The following is a 16,337-nucleotide window of genomic DNA, read 5'->3' as shown; positions in this document are numbered from 1 at the left end:
CATGCGTGTTCAGGGAGGGCCAAGCAGGTTGATGTGTTCAGAATGTGCCAGGTGCACAGAAGGCACGTACACATTTGCTGAACGAATGAGTAAGAGAGAACTGCAGGGTTGTTCAGAGGATAGGTTCCAAGGTCAATGGCATTGACTTTGTGTCACCTCTCCAGTTTCTATTTCCTCATCTCTAAACTCGAGACTTTAAAAGAGGAGCTACCTCAAAGGGTTGTTCTGAGTGAGAAAACCCATGTAAAGGTTTGAAGACATCACTTGATATTTTATAATTGTTGACAGACAGTAGCTACCTTCATCACCAGCATCCTCATTATTATTTCTGATGTGGGGATGCCCACTGGGAGGTGAAGTGGGCTCATGATAACATTCATAGATTAGGGGCATTTGTAAAATTGGAGTGCTTGTTCCAAACTAAGATCTGGAAATGCATTTCAATTTAGGCACAGTCAAAATCCTTCAAGTTCACCTAGTCTTTTCCTTTCTATATCTGGAAAATATAGAATAACTGGCATCCTCTTTAGAAAGGGCAGCGTTTCCTTCTCAATCACATGGAACCTGGATGCGCAGCAACCTCTCACACCAGGGGGGTGACAGGTTAGGGTTTCCTCTGCCTTTCTAACTCCACCACATATTCTGCCATCAATCCTTTCTCTTGCTGAGGTCATCTCAACCTAACGGCGGTACCACTGGAATCTGTAGGTAGATGTCTTTCAGTGTAAGCATTATTTGGTATTTGGTAGGAGGATGCACCATTCAGTAGGGAGCTTCTTAGTCCAGTGTTAAGCAAGTGGACAGGCTCTGGGGTCAGAGAGCTCTAGGTGCAAATGGGTCCCTCTACTTACAAGCAAGCTGTTCACCTTTCTGAGCCTCAGTTGCCTCCCATATAAAACAGGAATACTTATCTAAAGGCTGTTTTTCAGGCTTAACTGAGACAACATGAACAACAGGCATTAGTTCCTCCTTTGCCTTCACTCTACCCTCTCCTCTGCCTTTAGTCTGCCTGTGCTCTCTTGATGGACTATGCAGAAACGCTCCGTCTTGCAACACATGTACTCTGACCAGCCTAGAAGCTGTGCTGCGGGTTGCTGGAAATAGGAGCGGGTTGCTGAAATCCCAGCACACCTGAGAACATCATCGGCTCAGCAAACCCACACAGCTAATGAAACCTCAGGCTCGGGGCCACTCACTGATTATCTGCAAAGATGAAGACTCTCCAGCTCAGGAAGGAGCATACCCCTCTCTGACTCGCAGCACTTGGAGGGCCAATGTGAAGGGCTTTGTTCTTCCAAACATCAAAATTCAGGCCCAGTCACTGCCAGAGGCAGCGCACTGAGCTTAATGAAGCAGTGGGATGAACTAATATGGCAAATCTTATAGCTCTTACTACCAATATGGCCCACATCATGCTAAATTACAGCACCAGATATGATTGGACACACATCACAAAAGGAGAAGTAGTTCACAGAAAGGTAGGAATTTTCAACGCCACATAATAAGAATTTCAAGTGCCAGCATTTAGGGAGATGTCTGTGTTTTTAATGCTTTCCCCTTGTAAATCATTCTCCCCCACACTTTATGATAATTAATTCAACAAATATTTACTGTGTACCTACTAAATTCTGAGTGCTGTCCTAGGAGCTTGTAGCTAATAGTAGAGACAGAGAAATGAGCAAAAAATTACAGGAACAATGTGATGATTTGAATCATCTAAGGTACAGCGCGCAATGGGATGCCTCATAAATCCAGTCAGGTGAGGCTTTCTTAGTCATAAGTTCATTCATTCACTCCCTTATTCATTCAACGAATTTTGCTGCATACCAACATCTTTCAACGTTATGCTCAGTGGTAGAAGTGAAGTAGTTAAAGCCAGACATAGTCCCTGCTTGCACAGAACTCCCAGCCTAGAGAATGATAAAGAGGAACAAAAGGATAATTAAAATAAGGGAGTATGATGGCAAAATGAGAGGCTTTGAGAGCACACAGGACGGTCACGACCCGCAAGTGGGGGTCATGTGGGTGGGTTAAAATGCATTTCCGGGGAAAGCAAAATCTAACTTGAAATTAAGCTAAGCGGAGTGAGCTTCGAAAAGAATAAAGAAAAACCTATTCCTGGGAAAAGAAAAAGCATTCGCAAAACCCCAAAAGTGAAAAATAATATGGTAGGATCAGGGAACTGAAATGAATTCAACTGAGCTACAGAGTGGAGTACTGGTATGGAGAGTGGTGAGTGATGTAACTGGAAAGATAAAGAGAGGTCAGAGCAGACAGGGCCTCTTGGAAGCCATGATAAGCAGTGTAGACTTTATCCTGAGGGCAGTAGGAGTCATTCGCTAATGAGTTTGAGGCAGAGATGGGACCTGATCAGATCTTCACAGTAGTGAGCAATGTCAAGAATAGCTTGGAAACGGATAGTACTGAAAACTTGAAGACCACTTAGGAGGGTGCTAGAATGAATCAGATGACTGATGAAGATGGCCTGAACTATCTTCAGCAGAAGGGCAGCAAGGAAAGAGACAAGGAATGGCGGCTTTGAGAGATATTTGGGAGGTCACAGAGGCTGATAATCAGTGATTAATTGAGGGCATTAGGAAGCTCAAGATGTCAAGGACGATGGCCCAATCAAACGGTTGCTGAGTTTTGAAGGATGACCAGGAGTTGGGCAAGTGAACAGGGTGAAGAAGCTGATCCAGATAGAGAGGGAAGTATGCACAGAAGTCACAGAGGTGCATCCTGGGACCTGATGATGAGTGGGGCTCAGGCTATCAGGAGGCAAAGTGACAGCAAAGGAGACAGGGACCACATCTCGGAGGGCTTGCTTGGTGTGTTTTCTTCTGTGGTATGCTGCCGGGGTTATAAAATAAGTTCAAGAGGAAAGGAGGTGTGAAGGAGGGTTTGAAGAAAACCTGACTTCTTGTAAGGGAACCAGTTAGAATGAGGCCCTGGACTGTCACCAACGAAACCTGGAACAGTTTGTCTTCAGGGAATGACCACCGTGAGTGAGGTGCCTTGTAATAAATTCAAGATCATGTGCTCCGAGATAATACAGAATTCTCTCCCCACCACACACCATATGATTCGACAGTCAGTCTCACCATAAAGAACTGGACTTCTTGACCCAAAACAGTATTCCCTCCACCCTTCCAAACCCTTCAGCCCAAGAGCTTTACGGATCAGCCTCAGAGAAATTTATGCCATCTAGTAATTAAGTTCTTGATTTTGAATTTACAAAGCCTGCAAATCACACAGTCAGTAGAGAGCAATTAGCTCACCAAGATCTAAAACCCTGCCAAGACAGAACGGCGCCATAAATGCACACAATGTGGCTAATCTGTTTCCGTGCCCCCGCCTCCCCAAAAAAGAGTGTAGCCCTGTAATTTTTTCACATTCCCCAACCTCCATTATCAAGCCACAGAGTAGACCCATAGAATGCACTCCTGGAAGATGGCACAGACTTTAATGTTGGGCAGACCTTGTGCTTTCCAGCTCATGTAGACAAACCATGTGACTGGGGGCAAGTCTCCGGATCTCTCTGAACATTATTTTCTTATGTGTTAAATGGGGTGATGTAAGATTTGGGCTCATTAGGGATCATTTATGTAAAATGGCTAGCATGCAGGAAGCACACAATAAATGACAGCTATTAATAAATGTTTGTAGCTTGACAACATGGTCCATTTTCCTTTGTTTCCTGTTCACCTTGCCACTTATTCTGAACAAGCATCCTTTGAAGATGGAGCAGTCCCTTTTGTTCACTAGCTGATTACCCAATATACCTCTGGAGAAAAGAGTACCTTCTGCCTCTCTTTATATCCTACAGCAGTAAGAAAAGGGCTGCCTCTCAGGGCTGGTAAACAAGTTGGGGGGCAGAAGGAAAAGGGAAAGTTTCCTTATCTGGAGTCTATGTACAGAGAACTGTGTTAGGCATTTCATATTTTTGACTCTTGTAATCTTCATTGCAATACTCTGAGATAGATATTATTACCTCCATTTTATAGATGAGAAGCTGAGGCTCAGAAAGCTAGCCTGAGATTCACGAGCAGAAAATGTGCTGAGCCGTGACCCAAACTTAAGTTTATCTACTTCTTCCAGGAGTCTTCATTGAAAAGAAGAGAGAGCAAACATGCCAAGAGGTTAATCCTAAGAAGATAAGTTATTTGGAATCTACCGAACTGAAGCAACACCAGCCAGTCATTCCTGGGTTCCAGTCTTGGCTCGGCCACTGACCAACTGAGTGACGGTAAGCAGGTCATTCTCCTCTTGAGGTCTCATGCATGGGAGAGAGGCTCTGGCCAGCCCCCAAATGCTAATTCCTTAAACTTTTTCTGTACTTCAACTTCTAGAGAACCTACTCACGTTTCAACGCATACAGACTTCAGAGTATTGTGTTACTCATGTTTACGAAGATGAAAATTCACTTGCTTTTGACCAGGAAAGCAGGGAAAAGACTTTTAATAAGAATTTTATTTACTATAACAAATACGTAATATTTTAACTAATAAATATAAATTTGGAGTAAAACATAAATTTTATGAATTGTGATAGACTGAAAATGAATAAAACCAGCAAAGCAGAGAAAAACATATTTTTTCAGGGAAGGATGAGACCTATAAAAATCAGAAGGACCGGGGCTGGCCCTGTGGCCAAGTGGTTAAGTTCGTGCGCTCTGCTGCAGGCGGTCCAGTGTTTCGTTGGTTCGAATCCTGGGCGCAGACATGGCACTGCTCATCGAGCCACGCTGAGGCGGCATCCCACATGCCACAACTAGAAGGACCCACAACGAAGAATATACAACTATGTACTGGGGGGCTTTGGGGAGAAAAAGGAAAAAAGTGAAATCTTTAAAAAAAAAAATCAGAAGGACCTTGCCTCAGGGGGAAGTTCTTCACCTCTACAAACAGACTGGTGTCGGCATCTCTTGCCCAGGGGTTTCTCTGTTCCCCAGAACACTGATCACCCAAGAGGGCTCCTGGCCAGGGCTGGAGACATGTTTGTGGACAAAAGGACTAATTAATTCTGCGATGAAAATAAGGGTGCATAAATTTCTTTGAATTGCTGATTTCATGATCTTTGGATAAATACCCAGTAGTGGGACAGCTGCATCATACAGATTACTGGTTACCAGAGGGCAGGGGGCTGGGGGGAGAGCAAAAGGGGCAAAGGGGCACATATGTATGGTGATGGATGAAAACGAGACTATTGGTGGTGAGCACAGTGCAGTCTATACAGAAACTGATATATAATAAGGTACACCTGAAATTACACAGTTATAAACCAATATGACCTCAATAAAATAATTTTTAAAAAAGAACTAATTAATTAAATAATGCTGCTTCTACATTTCAAATTTTGCCAAGCAAATATAAGTTCTACATTCATTTGGTGCCGGAGGAAACTGCAGCTCGAAAAGTGGAAGCGACTTGTGTGAAGTTAAACAACCAGAGAGCGGTGGCCTGAGGTGTGAACCCAAATCCAGCATCTTGGCTGATTCCAGGCTGCCTGGCCTACAGCAGGAGAGCAGCAGACAGAAGTGGTCAAACAGCATTCACTCTGCACTACAGGCCTAATAAAAAGATTTACTTGTAATTAATCTCCCAGAGTCCTAAGGAGCCAATGGCATAATGAGTACTATAGCAGTTGATCCGCTCCTGAGTGGCAAGCCAGTGCTAAACAGAGGTTATTTTCCAGGGCTAAGTGACCGGCTGAGGGATCAGGACCCTGAGTATGCATTACTGAAACCATCCTTTAACCAAAATTGGCCAGAATGTTCTAAGAAATCTCCCTAAATTTCACACAGCCACTGAGGCACACAGGCAAGGTTCCAACTCAGTTTGAGGTGATTCCAAACCAAGGCGTCTGCCACATGACCACCACCTTCTTCCGGATTCCATCAGGGCCTTGATTCTCAGAGCCAAGTCTTTCTGGGAGGAAATAATAAGGTAGAATTTTGTTGTTGCTGTTTTGTTAACTTATGACCCTTGGGTATAGCTCTAATATAAATATAAGGAAAGTGAAGAAGTTTATTTCCAGGTGTTCCTAGAAAATCAGGAGACAATGTTGAACTGTGACCTCAGAAGGAAGAGGACAGAGAAGCCAACAGTGACCAAGGGGCAGACCACGAGCCCGCCTTGTCTCCATGATGTCTCTCTGGCCCTTCTGATGACAAGCAGAAGTATTATACACACACACACACACACACACACAGCCTTAAAGACAGGGCTCAAAGAGGCTAAATATCCCATCTCTGGTTACACAGCAGATAAGGAGAAGAGTTAGAATTAAAAACCAGGTCTGTCTGGCTCCAAAGTCTGGTTCTTTCCGCTACACTAAGCTGCCAGACGGCACTGACTAAACGCTCCAGGTGCCGCCCCCAGAAATGGCCGCAGCTGCTCGTCCTGGGACCCGTTCTTCCACCACAGTCTTCTACCGGCTGTCCTAACGCTGGGATTATAAGTAACAAGAATTGTGTCAACTGATTTTCCCCCTTTGATGGCAGGTAATGAACCTGAAACTATGGATTGTCTTCCTCCTGTCCTCCGTCAAATTCCACTCCAGAAACAGGCACCGTTTGACAAGCTGCGTGCGTAGTGACACAATCCAAGAAAAACGAAATGAAGAAAATACCTTTCTTCCTCACCGCCTCCATCCCTTCGTTACTGGAAATCTGCATACCCTAGTTAGGTCTCACACATGGCCTATCTAGAAACTCATTTTGTGGTAAAGCATGCCCCTTGCATGACTTGTATTTGAAACTGTCCAACTTGCTTTCCACAGCCTGGGTTAAAGAACCATGATGGGTTTGTGAGAGATTCTGAAGGCGTCTTAACTTTCTTTATGCCACTCTTTCTCACAATACACGACCCACGTTGTCAGGTATTCTCTTTTTGGGAAATAAAATATCAGTCCTAGGAACCATCTAAATCTTGCTAAATGGTAAAAAAGTGTTCTACTCTGTAATATCACGTAATAATACAAGAAATGCACTATGATATAAGGTCATATAATAACAAAGCAGGCTGTAAAATTGTACGAACAGCATGATCTTTGGCACATATTATCCTGAAAAGTCAGTCCAGAAGGAAGGAACTTCGAATGCTAACAGTAGCTATTTTTGATTGATGAGATTATGCATCTTACTTTGTCTTTTCTAATTTTCAGTAGGAAGCATATACAGCTTTTAAAAAGTCAAATTAAATTACTAAAAAAAGAAAAATATGTATTTTTCCAGAAAGAGGCCTAAATATTATTGTTTCCTTACCACCAAAATCATTATATGACGTTATCAACTTTAACTAATACCACACACAAAGAGTGTTTAAGGAAAGAAAGTGATATACCAATCTTACTGAAGAATATAGATACCAAAATCCTAAGTAACATTAACAAATCAAATCCACATATAGAAAATAACAAAGAAAACAATACATCATGAACAAGTAGGATTTACCTCAGAAAAAAAGACCAGAAAATTTATCAGTGAAATCCACCACAATATAAATGAAAAGAGGAAAAATATGTATAATCATTGAAACAGATATTTAAAAAAGCATATGATAAAATCTGACATGCAAATTCTTGATTAAAAAAATACTTCCTAGAAAATGATAAATGAAGGTAAACTAACAAAGAATCTTTAGTGAAAACTTAAATATCACACTTACAGGTGATTTAGAAGCATTTCCATTAATTTAAGAACAAATTAAGGACACCTACTATCGCTAAATATTGTACTGACAGACTCAGCCAATGCAATAATACAAGAAAAAGAATAAGTTCTTAAGGACTGGAGAGGAAGACAGAAACTTACTTATAAGGTTATACATTGCCTACTTAGAAAATCAAAGAGAAGTTGGAGAAAGTATTAGGAGAAGAGTTGAGCAATACTATTACATTCAAGATTTAACATCACTACATAAACTATCTATTCCCTTTTAAAGTTCTACTTATTTTGGCCCAGTTAGCCACAAATGTTGTTAAACATTTGTTTGATGGAATACTTACTATCCCATAGTCAAAACTGAAGAACAAACAATAAATTAATCTTGTGACCAGGATTTTCTCTCATTCTCTCTTTTTAATGTATGAGTGTGCTTTCAAGGTGCCTTGGTCTAGGCAAGTACATGGAGAATAAAGATTGTTTATCATTGTTGCATAATTACAAACAATTGTAAAATCTTGCTCTGAGACGAATCAGCTCTATACTTTCTTAAGATCCCCTTGGCTAGAGAACGCAGTAAGAGAAAACCACGTGATGAAGACAAAGAAGAAAAGCAAGAGAAGGAGGGAAGTGAGAATGGGAACAGAGATAGAGAAAAGAAGGGAGAGGAGGAAAATGGAGAGGCTGACACGCAAGGAAGGGATGAGAAGAGGTGAGGAGAGGAGTGGAGGGAGGAGGAAAAAGAAGAGGAGGAGGAACACGGCTGGAATTTATCGAGCTTTTATTATACGCCAAGTACTACACTAAGTGTTTTATTTTCCTTATTTCCATTAATCTTCATAGTGAGGCTCTGAGGTTTGTAATATTACATCCTTTTTTACAGGAGAGGAAACAGGCTCAGAGAGGTTAAGTGACGTTCTAAGGTCACACAGTTAGGAAGTGGGATGGCCAGAATTTGAACCCAGGTTTTCCTGCCCAGACTCCAGGGTATTAGCCACACTCCTTGCATATGTATTGTGCTGATTTTAGAGCTTCCTAGGACCTAAAGATGAGGACGTCTAAAACGATCACCTTCATGCTCCCGTTCCAAAGCTTCAACAAAGCCGATATTCTGAAATCTTGAATTCTCTGCTCAGAATGCTTCTGGTTTTGCATGTTAAAATTAAGAATGAAAAGATATACACTAAGATACAATTTTTAATGCATTAAGCATTCAAGAGCACAAGTTTAGTGGAAAGGTTAAATCTGAAGCAAAAATATAACTTGTCAGTTTCCACTAAAAAAGCATTTGAATTCCAGCATATATCAGGCTCTGCAATCTTTTTTTTTTTCCACATAGCAGTTCTCCCAAGACCTGTTCTCTCACCCACTTGATTTCCTTTTATTATTCCTAGACCATGATGCATAAAACACAAGGTTTACATTAAGTTTTAGGGAATAAAATAGACTGCTTCTAAAATATTTGTGCTTCAAATAAACATGTAAAGCAAAATTTATAGTCCTTCCTGGGGTTTGGCTGTCCAAGAGCTGCATATGTATTACATTTCCATCCCCTGCTTCCTAGAGAGTGTCAGACAAATGCCATCGCAGAGCATGACTGGGCAGGCACAGCGATGTCTCCGACAAATCACCGCCCATACGAAGCCACCGAAGGCATCTCGGTATGCAAGCCCGCACCGACAGACTTCCAGACCTGAAAGGGAGCTCCATGAATCCTCCTCCACGCAGCTGGGAAGACAGGGGACGGAAAGGGCTGAGAGCACAGGGAGAACACACACACACACACAAAGCAAGAAGTTGCTTACATCTAATTACACAGCAACAAACTTGATCATCAAGCCATAGGGCTGAATCCTCCAGAAAATGTGAGAAGTGAATCACTTTATTATCACACTATGCATGCCAATCTTCATTACCAGACATCTACGTGCCTCCTCTGCACCAGGCACTTTCTAAGTGTTTGGAGTTAAAGGACAAACAAGAGGTCCACCTCTGAAGGAGTGTATGCTATAGCCGACAAACAAAAACACAGGACATTTTTAATAAAGTGAGATACTAACAAAGTGCTACTGAAGCGAAACAGACAAAAGCAATTTGCCCAACTTGGGGAGTAAAGAAAGGCCCCTCAGGAGGTCACACTAAGGTCAAACCAGAACAGTAAGCAAGAGTCGGTGTAGAAAAGCGGAGAGTGACACGAGGACTTCAGGCTGGCTTGATGGTCCAGGGGTTCTCAAAGTCTTGTCTCTGAAGCAATAGCATGAGCATCATCCTGGAACTGGTTACAAATGCAGACTCTGGGCTCCACCCCAGACCTGCTGAACACGAAGCTCTGGGGATGAGACTCAGCAATCTTGTTTTAACAAGCCCTCCCGGTGATTCTGGTGCTGCTGCAATTTGAGAACTACTGGGATGTGCAAAGGTGAACAGCAACACACAGAATGCCTGGAGGGGAAGCAGGGCTGGACACAGGGGGAGGGGCGGGCTCAGGCCGTCATGTTTCTACAGGGGTAGGTGGAAGGCATCTCAAGAAAGGCTTTGTATATTTTGAAAAGAATTTTGGATTTTACCCAGAGAACAGAGAGCCATTAAAATATAATACTACAAGTACAAAAAACACCAAATAATGCTGGTGACTATTAAAAAAATACATGCAATCACAAAGATAGTACTATATTCCATTCCAGAGATTTTTTTAAAAACCCATTCCTGTACAGATAAGTGGCCGTTAAGAAAGGAACAAATTCAGCCCTACCTTTCTTTCTGGAGTCTTTCTTGGCGCTGGTTTTCACAGCTACTTGAAGTTCTGTCTCAGTTGACATCCTACTAAATCCTTAGTCCACTTCACACAGATCCCGGGCCTGGGCCAGGCTCATTGAGGACTCCTCTCCAAGAGAATGGCTCCTGCCTTCAGAAATGACACCCCGAGCCGCACATTTCATTCACTCTTTCCCAGAGCTGCAAATCAAGGGAAGAGAACATTCAGAAGTTAAACAGAAATTGGGGCGGGGGTGTGATGAACTGGCAAACATACAAAAACAGGAAAACCTTGGTCTCCATGTACCAACTGCTCGTCTGACTTCACCAAGGCCTCGGCAGGGCTCACCCAGCGCGCGCAGTGAGAAGTCTAACTGCAAATCTCTTCCTCAAACTAGCTAACTCAAAACAGATCTTTCAACTCTGGATTTTCAAGAGGGGCAAAGCCCAACTCTTTGTTTTCCATGTTTCTTAGGTGCCACCCAGAAAATAGAGCAAAGGCGAATTTCCTGACCAGCGTCATGGAGACCTTTCCAACAACAGGGCACCCATCCATGAGAGAAGCTTGCTCAGCTAAAGCAGATCACGGGGAAGTGACCTGTGGTCTGTCCCTCACTGGCAGGCATCAGAGGGGGCATGGAGTTGACATACAATTGGGCTCCAAGGGTAAGGTGACAAATGGGGCTGAGAAACTTTCCAGCGAGCCAATTTTTATGTCAGCTTTTCCCCTAGCTATAAGAGCAGACAAGCATGTAATGTGGGGAGAAAAAGAAAAGAAAAGAAGCAGGCAGACACATTTCATTCATTCTTTGTTTAATAAATATGCATTGCACACTACTAGGTACTATTAAGTTCAGACACTGTGCTGGGAAGAGATAATAATGATAATAATGATAATACAACCACTTCAATTACCGCCAGTATTTACTATGCACTTACTATATACTATGCCCTCAGCTACAGCTTCACATGCATTATCTCATTCGATTTCATTTAAATTGAATGAATGTATTCCCTGTGTCAAGTCAACAGTCTTTCCCAGTGACTATTTACCTGATGGTTATATCTGAGAGTTCAGTTGAAAATAAACATTTCACTAGTTATCCATTTTTAAAGAATATTAAGATAAACCTACTGGAAATGGATCTTCAAACCGTGTTGTCGGTTCTTAGCTCGTCCCACAGCTCTAGAACTGCTTCATCCGGAAAGGCTGGCCCTGAACGCCAAGTTCAGCTCAGAGACAATAATGACCGAAACCTCTTAATCACAACAATTAAAGATGGCTTCATAAAAGGCCTATATAAAAGCCACATAAAATTAATAATAAGGCTTAAGTATAAGGAAATTCCCACCTTATCCAGAGACATCTGGTTTGTTTGCAATGAGCAGTCTATTTTTTAAAAAGAACACTGGCCCTGGATGAGAGGAGCTTGAACTACAGCATCTAAGGCCACAACTAAGGAAAACGAAAATGATCTTCCTAGAATGGAGTCCATGAAATCACGTGTAGAAAATGAGAATTTTCCTGCCACTTGTGTGTCATCTATCTGCACCATGCACTAGCCCACATCCCCTTCCTTACCTCTCCCCCGCAAAAGACAAGATTCCATGAGGTGAGTCACAAAACTCAGTCATATATGGGCATGATTAATTTCCTTAATAATACTTATCATTTCACTGCAACAAATATCTACTAAGAACCTACCATGAGCCAGGTGCAAATGCTGGCTCACTCATGTCAACAGACATTCACTGCTCAATCACACTGGCCAAGAGCACAGGCTCAAAGCCTGATTCCTGTCCTCAAAGCAGCTCAGTCTAGCAGAGGCATCAGTCCTGTAACGGACTGCACACGTGTGACCAGAGCTAAAACAGACAAATACCGGGCATCCTGGGGCACAAAGGGGCAATGTTCACCTTTGCGTGGAAGGATCGCTAAAGCTTCACAGAGAAGAAGCCCTACACTGCGGGATCATGAAGAATGATGCTTCCGTCAGGTGGATGGCAAGGAAAGGACCAGCGGGCACTCAGTAAATGCATGTATAATAAACGAATGAATGGTTGTTCCAGGCAGAAGGACCAGCACGTGCAAGGACCCTTGAAATTAACCACCAAACTAATAAAAGGAAGCCTAAGTGCAGTAGGGAGGCGACATACATTCCCATCTCCCCAATTTTCCCTTGTGCTGTTACCTTTTTATGGAATCTTTCTTTTCCAGTCTGCCTTGACATTCCACTGACTCCTCAAGGTTCAGTTCAAAGAGGCATCTCAGGCAGAAAGATGTTCTGATCCCTCTGTCAAATGGAATCTCTCCTTCTTAAGTTACGATCTGATTTTTGGCCAACTTTATAGTTTGAGTCACTTACAAGCAATGTGACATTGAGGACATGACTCAACCCCCTCTTTGCCTCAGTTTCTCTATCTGTATAATGGGGAGAGCAGTAGCAACTTCATGGGGCAGCAGTGGAAATGAAGTGTGATCAAAGGTGTAACATGCTTAGAGGAGTGCCTGGCACATCTCCTGGCACGCACTTCATAAACATCAGGCACTGTGTTAATTGCTCAAGGTCACATGGCCGGTATGTGGGCACAAGTCTATATTATTATGCTCCTTGTACAGAGGAGGAATCCAAGGCAGTTTAAGTCTGCTTTCTAAGGATAAATTGAGGAATAGTGGAATCTGAGACATTTCCTTCATGCTGGGCTTGCACACAGTAGGTACCTAATCCATAAATACAACACAGCCCCACTCCCTCTTCCGCGGGTATCTCCAGCATCACTCGTTCGACAAAATGTGATTGTGTTCAAGTGTCACAAGCGTCACTTGTGCATTTCTGAAATACATCCCTGAATCAATAACGAAAGGAAACCAGCATCTTTTCAAATGAAAACTTCAGCAGGGAAGCTGCAGTATGGAGAGAGAGGACCACGGCCCAGGCCTGACGTTCCCTTTAATTTTCCAAAAGCCAGAGGTTGAGCAAATGCTGTGAAGTAACTCCAAATTATTTAGGAAATTTTTTTCTTTGTAATTAAGGAGATTAACGTCCTCTAGGGCCAGAAACCATGTGACAGCTCAAATCATTTTTCCCCGGTAAAAGCTGTGAAACCCTATCAGTTAAATTCAAGCTCGCCTAGAATTTTGAAATGCTTCAATAATGTTTCTTTGCTCCACACAATCTGCAGTAATTTAATATTCCTGAAGTGTGTCAGGGTTTTTATAATGAGCTCTTCAAATCTAAATGTGAATTATGTAACATTCCACTACAGACATTCTGTCTAGTGAACTGCTTCTAAACGTAAAAGCCCGTGTTCTGTGTGTGTGTGGGCAGGGGGGCGGGGGGGGGGGGGCACACAACCACAAAGCAGGGAACACAGATAGGCTCTTTTTTTTATTTAACAAAGCACAAAGGTTTGAGCAGCTACAACAGAACAAACACATACTAAAACACCTACTATAACACAAATTCGTGTTCTCTCTCCTCTTTGCCCACCCCTCCCCTCCCCACCCAGCCCTCTCCTCACATAATCCTACGGTAGAACAGCTAATGTTTATGGGGGCCCACTATTTGCCATTGTGTGCGATGAACTTTTCGTATTTTATCATATTCAATCCTTCAACCACTTGAAAAGTTAGACATTATTATTACCCTCATATAACAAATGAGGAAAGTGAAGCACAACCCAGTTTAGCAGCTTGTCCATGGTCACATGGCTAGGAAGTCATAGCAAGTGCAGCGTACAAGCCAGTCTTCTCCCCAACTTCACTCAAAACCCTCCCAGATGTCCATCGGCTGGTGAGTATATAAACAAAATGTGGTGTATCCACAAAGTGGAATATTATTCAGCCATAAAAAGGAATGAAGTATTGATACATGCCATAAGGTGCCAAGTTGTAACATCATGCCAAGTGAAAGAAGATAGACACCAAAGGTTACATATGGTATGATTCCATTGATATAAAATTTCCAAAACAGACAAATCCATAAACACAAAGTGATCCTTGGCTGCCAGGTGCTGGAGGAAGCAGAGGGGGAGTGACCGCTTGGTGGTCAGGTCTCCTTTGGGGGAATAAAAATGTTTTAGAGTCTGATAGAGGTTATGGTCACACAACATCATGAATGCAATAAATACCACTGAATTGCACACATTAAAATGGTTAATTGTATTTTATGTAAATTTCACCTGAATTAAAAAAAAACACAAAACCTCCCAGCCACGTCCCACACGCTCATTTAAGCCTGTGTGATAGGCTAGGAACATCGCAAATTCCAGTCTAAAAGAACAATCCCGCCTTAAAAACCAGATGGAGAGGCAGTGGTCCCAGACCCAGGGCTTCGGGTGCCCATGGCACAACTGCACGGATGAAAGCTGCATTCCACTACCTGCATGTTGCATGAGTCAGGGCATCTTAAGCAGCTCCATCCAAACCATAAAGCTCCGAAAACAGGCCATTTATCAACGAGGCACAAAGGTCTGCAACAACACAGGCGAGAAGTCTCAGTTTCCTCGCCAGTAAAGTGGGAAGGCCACCTCCAAGCATGTACGATTGGGAACATAAATGAGATTTGGGCACTTAGGAAAGGGGGAAACATAAAGCTACTTATCTTTGCAAATAGAAACACAGGACAAACCAACCAGACCAGAGTGAAGGTGCTGATCGACACGGGGTGATCCTGGGTGGTGGAACAGCGACTGGGCAGCTGGGTGGAAGGATATGGCAGCGGGGGACACTGCTCAGAGTACTGTATAGCTTTTTGCATAATTTCCACATTTGGAAGATATGAATGTCCTACATAGCTGAAAAAAGTAAATTAACGGGGACAGGAAGTGGGGACGAGTATAAAACTGGAAGTGGACTGAAACGAATCACTCCAATTTTATTTCAAATGAACATCATAAACACAACCGCTGAAGGGGTGGGAGAGAAAAGTCATATAAGTAACTTAGGAACACAGAATTGAACTCTTTACGCTCAAGTCTCTGGCAGGGTTGGGACAGGGGGAGCTGGAAAAAAACCCCAAACCCTTTTCAGTAGGCTTGTTTCTTATAGTGTTATGGGGAAAGCCATCATGCAACTATTTTAGACGTGCTATAGGTCTGAGCAAAGGAGTGAGAGCGTGCATGTTCTTGGGAGGCAAGGTTCTCGCTAGGGAAGAAGAGACATTAAAATACAGCAAGGGAGATGGCAGGAAAGAACGCTGTGGGGACAGATTGGAAATAGGAGATTTCAGGGTAAATTCCTCATTTATAAAATATACATGTGGGGCTGGCCCGGTGGCACAGCGGTTAAGTTCGCCCCTTCTGCTTTTGCAGCCTGGGGTTCACCAGTTTGGACCCCGGGTGTGGACATGGCACCGCTCAGCAAGCCATGCTGTCGTAGGCATCCCACATATAAAGTAGAGGAAGATGGGCACAGATGTTAGCTCAGGGCCAGTCTTCCTCAGCAAAAAGAGGAGGATTGGCGGCAGATGTTAGCTCAGGGATAATCTTCCTCAAAAAAGAAAAATTAAAATATATATGCATCTGTATATAAATGTATGTGTACACACATATACATATATGTATGTGTACATGTGTCTATATGCATATATTTCCCCGCTCTGTCCACTGAAGCCCAGTAACAACGTGCTACCCAATACCTAGATTCGGGTTTCTACGACCATTCCCTAGTAACAGGAACCAGGAGTTCCTGGAGAAATGGGGGAATGCTGGGGCAGGGCAGGTGCAAGGTGAGCCAGGAGTATCTTGTTAGTCCAGAGAGTAAGAAAGTGCTCAAAACAAACAAACTATGGGGACATGTCCACGGACACAGAAGCCATCGTGGAGGAGCCCTCACTGGCCTAATTGGGAACAAGTTAAACACCAATGTAATTTAAGGATAGTCATAAATAATAAACCACTAAAAAAATGGAAATGCATG

General features: G+C 42.9%; 1 protein-coding gene across 29 annotated transcripts in view; it reads right to left on the bottom strand.

The window, feature by feature from the left end:
• The window catches only part of DAB1 (DAB adaptor protein 1), a 1,085,079-nt gene that overhangs the window by 257,057 nt on the left and 811,685 nt on the right, over positions 1–16,337 (bottom strand). For all 29 annotated transcript variants that reach the window (NM_001242550.2, XM_070245401.1, XM_070245360.1 and 26 more), the window contains 1 exon segment: positions 10,416–10,618. In NM_001242550.2, the coding sequence (NP_001229479.1) occupies positions 10,416–10,482 (67 nt within the window). In that variant the 5' untranslated portion in view covers positions 10,483–10,618.

This window comes from Equus caballus, chromosome 2 (assembly GCF_041296265.1).
Source record: "Equus caballus isolate H_3958 breed thoroughbred chromosome 2, TB-T2T, whole genome shotgun sequence".
In the NCBI taxonomy this organism is placed as follows: Eukaryota; Metazoa; Chordata; class Mammalia; order Perissodactyla; family Equidae; genus Equus; species Equus caballus.
The sequence above is the reverse complement of the archived record's forward strand: the minus strand, read 5'-3'. Positions and strand labels throughout refer to the sequence as shown.